This window comes from Lissotriton vulgaris, chromosome 5, assembly GCF_964263255.1.
Source record: "Lissotriton vulgaris chromosome 5, aLisVul1.2, whole genome shotgun sequence".
Lineage (NCBI taxonomy): Eukaryota > Metazoa > Chordata > Amphibia > Caudata > Salamandridae > Lissotriton > Lissotriton vulgaris.
Genome location: NC_141693.1, coordinates 1,619,839,631 through 1,619,848,142, shown reverse-complemented (window position 1 = coordinate 1,619,848,142; position 8,512 = coordinate 1,619,839,631). Strand labels below are relative to the sequence as shown.

The window sequence follows — 8,512 nt, the reverse complement described above, 5'->3', positions numbered from 1 at the left end:
CATTAGGGGCTACAATGATAAAAGGGGGGTCCCAAAACAGATTTTTCCCACAATGAATTTTCCAAAGACGTTTGTATTCAAAGTAGCACAGAAAAGGGTGACTGGATTTTTATAAAATGTGCCATGAAAATACATTATAATGTGTAGGTTATTCTTTTTGCTCTTGCAAGTGATGTTATGCAGTGGTTCGACAGTTATAAGGGCCACAAACTTAGCGAGAGAAGCAGTTCTATCTTTGGCGCAAGGCATTCGTGTGAACTGTTTCTATGAGATTTCCTGGCTGATGCTGTCTGTGAGCTGACTCTTTAACTTTGCTCCTCATACCTTGTGAGGATGGCCACAGCTTTCCCTTCCAGCCAGAGGGTTAGCATTTCAGCTATTAGCACGCTGTGTTATAGTTTCTAGGTTCATATGAAATTCTGTGTTTGCATTGATCTTATTGAAATGCCCTTTTGTCTCTTCAACTATCTGTGAGAAGTTGGCCTGGTATATGATGTCCATTAATTAAAGTGGGCACCTTGCACCAGTCCAAACAACTCTTATTGTGATTTAAGAGGTCAAAGATAACCTTAGAAAATTATCCAAGTGGTAGCTGTGGAGAGAAACCTTTAGGCTTGGGGGCCTATTATGATGGTGGGTGGACAAAGTCTGCCTGCCACCGCAAGGGAGACAGGGACCCACCGCCGAAGTAGCTGCGGTCCCGCCATTGGCATTAGGATGCGCCCGCCACACTGGTGGGTGCATCCGGCATATTTTACATTGCGACAGGTGGAGCTGCAAGCAGCACCCGTCGCAATGAAAAAATACATGTTGTGCATTTGCATGCACAATGTGACAGCACCGTGCGGTGCCTGCCACCTTGTTCATGCAAATGTAGGGGGGTACCATAGGTACCCCACATGTGCACCCCCCAACACCCCGGGGGACAAGCAAAAACCGCCTGCCTTTCCAGGCACCTCTCCACCATAGATGAATGCCCACTAATGTTGGGTGCTTCTGGTGTGAAGATGGAGACCTTGACTCTGCAGCCTCAGGGACCAGGCAGTGTTGAGGACAACCAGGAGCCGGATGTGAGCTGTCCCACAAAGGATGTCAAATGCTGAGGGGTCGATGCCCGGCAGGAGCAACAACAAGTCTTGGCAGCGGCAAACCACGAAGAAGATTGAGGAAGCTTACTGTCTGGTCCATCAAGGACCATGAGACTCACCACAGCAAGGGAATTCAGGGCAGACTTGGAGCAACCAGGAGAAAAGCATTGTTGTCCCTCAAATGGACCCAGAGGCCGAAGGCACAGGAGTCGCAAGGGGACCTCTAACAGTTTAAAAAAACAACAGCTTGCAGGGCACAGAGTGTGAGGAGGCCAACGTCCTTTGTACAAAATGTGCACAGAGGTTGGGGCTATCAATAGCCCAATGCACTTAGTAGGGAACGCCAACAAGCATATGCACTTTTAAATGTACACAGTGCACAGGGGTTCGGGTTATGCGGTCCCCACGTGGGATATTGGCCTCAAACTCAATGAGAGGGCAGCCCAACCTCAATTAATGCAGAAACCCACCTCCTGTGTTGCTGGAGCCTTCAGAGTCTGCAGGAGCTCAGGATCAACAGAATGGTCAGTTGCATTATGGTGCCTGCAAATGCAGGGGAGGGACTCCTTGATTCTCCACAGGTCATGCATGAAACCTGTATAGTGCCCTGGCACAGACGATGCTTTGAACAGAGAGGGAAATGTAGTCAGGCCCAGTCAAAGTCCAGCAAAGTCCTGAGTGTCCAGACAGTCGAAGGTCAGTGGTTTCTTGATCAGAATCTTGTCCATGTTGAATCTAGGGCCCTACAACAAGGTAAGCCCTTTTATACACACGAGAGAGGGTTGGACACATTGAGGGGACCCCCAGGGGAGAGTCAGGACAGTGGGTAGGATACTCCCATGTCCTTTGTCCAGTTTCATGCCAGAACAGGAGCCAATGGCTCCCAGGACTGGTTTGAACTGGACTATGTACAGGGCCACCAAGTGTGCCCAAGATGCAGACTTTCAGGCACTTTGGAAGTGCACCCACCCAGCCCCAATACACTATCACAGGGAGGTGGACACACCTCCCTGTGACAGGATGCATATTGTCCGCTCTACCCCTGCTCAAGCATCGCTCAGCAGCAGGAGGTGGAATTATACCTCCCGCACTGGTTACTAGTGTGGAGCTATCATTCCAAGGTGTTTGATAACAAACACAACATGTTTTGTTACAGCCATATTCAAGATAGCATTTTACTTGAGCATATAATGCACCTCTACCTATATGTCTGGCTGCGTTACCAACAACTCAGGAGAATGGTCCACAAAGGCTGCAGATGGGCTGTGCTCATGCAGGGCACCCTCTCACGTAAAACCCAGCACCCTGCCTTCAGGATCATCGAGGCCCGCTAGAGCGGACCTATAAATATAGTAAACCTATATCTAAAGTAGGTGGTGCATGCACCATCTTACACAGGCTGCAATGGCAGGCTTGTAGTTCCATTTTGCGTGGCCTCTCATGGGTGGCATAATGCATGCTTCAGCTCATGAGAGGCCTCTGGGATACCTATGCCCTGGGTACATGTGTACCATATACTAGGGACTGACAAGGGTACCCCAGTATCTAATTCGGAGTGTACCTAAGTACAAAACACAACCAATTTAGGGAGAAAGGAGATAGACTGGGGTCCTGATTAGCAGGATCCCAGTTAGATTAGTGAAAAATAAGCAAAACACCAGGCAACTATGTGTTACAGCACATGGTATAAGTTTTATATGCTCTGCTTTGATTACCAGAAATCTTCTTTTCCTGCTGTGCCACGCGCTATCAGTTTTTGGTAGTCAGATTAGGATGGTTAGTATTGATTGATTATAATGGCAATTGATTAAGATGAGAATTGTTGTTTGTTATTAACCTTTTGTACTCTTTGTTACATGAACTTGCACCAATTTATGACCTTATAGGAAATTTGTTAGCAGGTCAGGACAGTCCTAAGATCCCGGGATAAGCGCAAGGGCGTGTCTTAGTGTGGCATATGCTAAGTATTGCGTTGTCTGCTGTTGATGCACGTCATGAGCAATAGTTGTATTGTCAGTATTGCACAGCGAACTTTGGAGTTAGTACAGTAGATACTTATTTGGGTACCTTCAGAAAGCACATCTGGAGAAGTCACAAAAGTTTTCACTTGAGTGAGAGTAGAATCATGCTGGTCAGAGATTTTACTAGTAGTGGGAGTATTCATTGAGAGTTGTTATCTATCTTCTTTTAGTGGAGCAGACAAGCTGGAATGTCTATGTAGTTTAACCTTGTTTGTCTAAAAAGTTTGTAAATAGTTGCAAATACATTTTGTAAAGGGAGGGTCAGTTGCAGGAGGTGTACTCAAGTCACAGAAAGCTGCGCTGCAATTAGATAGTTAGCATGAGTCATCACAGAAAGCTGCGCTGCTATTGGTTAATTAATGGTATTGGTCAGTGTGAACCAATTGGATTTGTTAGAGGTACAGAAGAGGTTCTCAAATAAGGCGTTTAACAACCGAGACTGAAAATGAAATTGTTAAATGTGTGAAGACTTTGTTTAGAGAATATGAACCTATACCTATTAGTGAAGGAATTCCTGTAGCTCCTGAGGGTATGCCTGCTTCTTTTATGTCACTAGAAAGGAGTTGCCATTTGTGTACAAGGTTGAAAAAATGGGTGAAGTATACAGAAAGAGATGGTAATATGGCTTTTCCAGAGCATGGTACTTTCAACACTAGGATTTTAGAGAATTTGAGATATCAAATGAATGAGTTAAAACCAAGTCCGAAACCTATGCAGTCTGAAGCACTTGAAGAATGGAAACATGAGGCATACAAGAGAGATAAGGATAGGACTGAGAATAGATACAGAAACACAGTGAGTAGATACTCAGAGGGAAAATGGGATGCTAAAATGAAGAAATGGAGAAGGGATGTTGTGGTGTTAGGTGAAGGAATGTATCCAGTTGTATTAGTGGAGAATAATGAAGGAGGACAATGTAAAGAAAAGAAAAAGAATACTTCAGAGATAGAGCCAGATCTAACTGAAGTTTGAAATGCTCAATACCTGAGATTTGTTTAACTCATGCAGAAGCCCTATTCCAACTTATAGTCATTCAGGGGTTCGCTGCTTCCCGTGACCATTTCCCTCATACACGTTCTGTGTCTCCTTTTCATTGAGGTGTAGTAATTTGTGAAAAATCTTCCACCTTCCACCATATTCAGCATCCCTGGCATTATATTTGTTTCTGGTAGTGCTTCTAGACAGTTGGACCAAATGTCTAACTTAGTGCGCACTAGCCTCAGTATTGTAGGAAATGGCTCAGACCAACCCCAAAGGTTTCTCATGCCTGCTAAAATGTTAGCAATCTATTATATCTCCAAATATCTAACATCCACCCTCCCTCGATCTGGCTATTAACCAAGCTTTTTTCATAACTTTAATAAGCTTAATAGAACACAACCGCAAACCAGAGTGTATTAAAGGGTCTCTTAAGTATTGCTGTGACTGTTTTTGCACAGACCCTCCCCACCAGTCTAACTGGATATTGATTTGATTTTTTTTCTGTACATTGTTCCCCATCATCAACGCCTCATTGCCATTCAGGAGGAGTGCTACTGCCAGCAGGCCCCTCAGCAAACCAGTCCACAACATGCTACAGTTAGGTTGCAGCGTAACATTGTTTGGAGGTTAAATCAATACTGTAATGGGTGGACAGGTTGAAAACGATTGGATGTTTTAATGAATGAAAATACACTTGTTTTTTTCTAATCCTCTTAGACTAAGATTCAGAAAATACATGTACGTGTAAATATATAATTCTTGATTATTCCTTATGCACCATCTTAGCCAAGGCTTGTTTAAACTCGTTGTTGCGGAGCGTATATATCAGTGGGTTTAGTAGCGGTATTACTGTTATAACAAGCAAGGACACCACCTTGTCTTGTGAAAGTGAGTGCTTCCCTGCTGGCCTCATGTACATGAACATGACAGATCCAAAAAATAAGGACACCACAATGAGGTGAGAGGAACAGGTGGCGAAAGCTTTCTGGCGCCCTGCGGCAGAAGGCATTCTCAAAATGGTGTATATTATATACATGTAGGTGATCAAGATGAACAGGAAGGTGCTTACATTCATTGTAGTGGCAAAGGAGAAGAACGTGATCTCTGTAACATAATCGCGTTTACAAGAGAGGGTCATCAGTGGGCCTCGGTCACAGAGAAAATGGTCGATTGTATTTGGGCCACAAAATGGCAGCTGTGATATGAGTGTGATAGGGGCCAGGAACCAGAGGAATCCTGCCACCCAGCAGGACAAGGCTAGTTGCAGACAAATTTGACTGCTCATGAGTTTTTGATAATATAAAGGTTTGCAAATTGCCAGGAATCTGTCATAGCCCATAAGTGTGAGGAGGAAACACTCTGTGCTGCCGAAGGAGAACAGGAAATAGAACTGGATGAAGCAGCCAGCGAAAGAGATTCTTTTCACATCCTGCAAGAGGCCAACCAGCATGTTGGGAATGGTGGTTGTTGTATACCAGATCTCCAGGATAGATAGGTTGTTGAGCAGGAAGTACATAGGTTTATGGAGATGGAAATTTGAATGAATGACAATGACTACAGCCCCATTTCCAACAATAATTAAAAGGTAATCCATCAGGAAGAGAAAGAAGAGTATAGTCTGCACCACCGGATGGCTGGAGAAAGCCTGGAAGATGAAGCTTTTCACAGTACTCTGATTATTCATGACTTCCATGTCTGATCCCAGTCCACACTGTGAAAAAAAGATACAATGGCATCAGAAGAAGCAGGTGCGCATGACACTTACTTAGGATAAATTACCCAAAAAACCAACTCATGAATGAATTGTTCTCTTACTCCAGGTATTTTGTGCCTTACTAACTTGTCCCCTTATCTTGATGCACTTATTTATGCAAACTATTGTTTCTGCAATCAGTAGATATCACCTTCACCTCCACCAATTCAGACACACGCAGAGGGTGAGTTCATATCCCAGGTGAGTCAGCTCAGCTTTTCATCCTGTAGTGGATAAATATGTTCACTAACTACTGAGGTGAGCTTGGGTTATAATTCATGTTCATAGATGATATTAATATTATTATTATTATTATTATTATTATTATTATTATTATTATTATTATTATTATTATTATTATTATTATTATTATTATTATTATTATTATTACATCTTGTCCCCGAGCACCTATTCCTAGCTCCACCCTGCAACTTTGAAAAAGTGTGTTGCTTTATATCAGTATAAATGAGTTGGTGTTCGGTAACCAAGGAATGATGTGGTATTCTGTAACCACTGCACCAGTTCTGGAGTGCTAGGGATGTTGCTAAGCACAAATGATTCCAGAGTGAGGTGGACTCACGCTGAGCTGGCCATTGGATGATGTTGTGGATGGGACTCTCTTACTTCACACCTAATAAAGGACCTTCAACTTCAACTTGTCAAGATGTGCGAGTTAGCTTTAAGAACTTAACGTTGACGATGAGCGATGTGCAAATAGCAACAAGAAGGCAACTCTGAATTAAAGGAGTCACATATCGGGAAACCAACGCAGCCAGTCTTTTCTCAACATCAGCCCACAACCTCAAAATAAGGACAGAGAGCTGACAGAGGTACCCTTACCGTATCCATGTTAACTTAAAGTTGTTATTGTTTGCTAGGGAATTCTCATGGTCGATCGTTGCATTTTTTGCTGTTATGGGAGACTCAAGCATGAGGAAGGCTCGCAAGTACAGCACACAATGCAACTTGTGCGCAAAGCAACAAAGAGAGCAGATAGAATCTTTTCTTGGCAATGGCACATGGAGTGGAGTGAGGAGGAAAGAGACATCAACGAGTCCAAGAAGTGCAGCATATGATAAGGAGTGAATCATGAAAAAGTTGCTTGGCAATGGCATGCAGGTTGTGTGGTGGGAAATCTATCACTTGGTGAAGGCATGAACAGCACACAGCCAGTATGCTGCTCCAACTCTAGAAAGCTTGAAAGCAGTGTGAGCAAATCAACAGACTGCTTCACAGCACTGCTGACTAACACCCATTTACATAGGAATTTTTAGGCTGCATGAGTATTAGAATAGGCGGAGGTGGGAAAACCAACTAACTCTCATCGGAGGGTACAAGGAGGAACTTAAAATAGAGGACCACAAGTCACAACAAAAGAACTGTTAAAAAAACTGTTGATATATGTTTTCTTTAAATGACAATTATTATGGAAAACAAATGACACTCACCACAAAAGGATCCTTTGTATACCCGGTATCAATTTGGATAATAATGAACTTCATGTATTGATTTTGAATACCGGTGATAACCGTGGATAATATACAGTTGTCACATTTTGTAGCTGTACTCAAGTTAGGTGAACTGGGGTCATTTGCTTTTTCACTGTAATGTTTCCTTAAAATTTCCTTAAATTGTAATTCTCCTTACCAATGAACAAATATGATGGACAACTACTTAGAGACAGTAAGCATGAACGCTCACATCATAAAGTATCCAACCAAACTATCCAAGAATGCAGCAAAAAAAATTCAAGCATAACTAAATGAGTAAAAACCCAGACACGCTGATCTCTGACCCCTCGTTTAACATAGTTAAAGGCATTATAGTGAATGACATGATATTCTTTACAAAAAGAACAGCTAAATGGTGCAATGCCATTACTAATATGCTCAACATGAAAACTATTGTGGAGAAGTGTGGCTCACTGGTTAGAGGAGGCAGACCTGGAAGCAGAGGTCAGCCCAGGACCAGGGTTCAATTCCCGGCTCTGCGGGGTCTTGAGTCCTAAAATGTCCATGGACTCGACAATTCTCGCTCCGGTGCCTACACAATTCACGGGTTCACACTCTGCAACTCTGGGCAATAGCTTGCTTAATCTCCACAACGGCCCCTCGCTGTGGGATGCCTGGCTTTCACCTTGCGGGTACCCTGCCGGGGTTACCTCACAGGGGAATACCAGGACGGGTTCCCTAAGTAAGCGCTTAGGAACCGCTCGGTGATTTGCGCTATATAAATTCCTGTACATTTACATTACATTTACAACTATAACCAATATCCCACATGGCACAAAAATTATGACCAATTCATCACCAAGGTGCAGAGCAGACCTCTGCAAAACTATTTACAAGAACGGGATAGTGCTGATGCAATTAGAAAAATTCAAAAACATATTCTCAACCTTAAAAAGATATGCAGAGAACTCAAGATCTCAACAATACCTGAGTCCACAAGAAGACACTCTAGACTCCGGGGACACTACCACCACAGACAGCATACTAACTAGAGAACCACAGGAACCACAACAGTCTACGCAATTAACAGACACAACCGGAATAGGAAGCACATCGCTTAAGTATGATACAGATAGAACAGACATATCTACACGATATGCGAAAAACGATATAGAGAGTCATCAGAGAGAAGAATCGACACCCCTCCTCAATCACGGA

The 8,512-nt window shown here is 43.2% G+C and overlaps 1 protein-coding gene across 1 annotated transcript; it reads right to left on the bottom strand.

Annotated features, from left to right (window-relative positions):
- Window positions 1-4,853: 4,853 nt before the first annotated feature.
- Window positions 4,854-5,774, bottom strand: LOC147716844 (olfactory receptor 11G2-like). The gene has a single exon (XM_086919800.1). It carries the CDS (start codon window positions 5,772-5,774, stop codon window positions 4,854-4,856), a length of 921 nt encoding a protein of 306 aa, XP_086775926.1.
- Between the last annotated feature and the right edge of the window lie 2,738 nt (window positions 5,775-8,512).

Bases quoted from the DNA above. Each gene is read 5' to 3' on its own strand.
- LOC147716844 (XM_086919800.1), bottom strand. From the start codon at position 5,774: ATGAATAATCAGAGTACTGTGAAAAGCTTCATCTTCCAGGCTTTCTCC.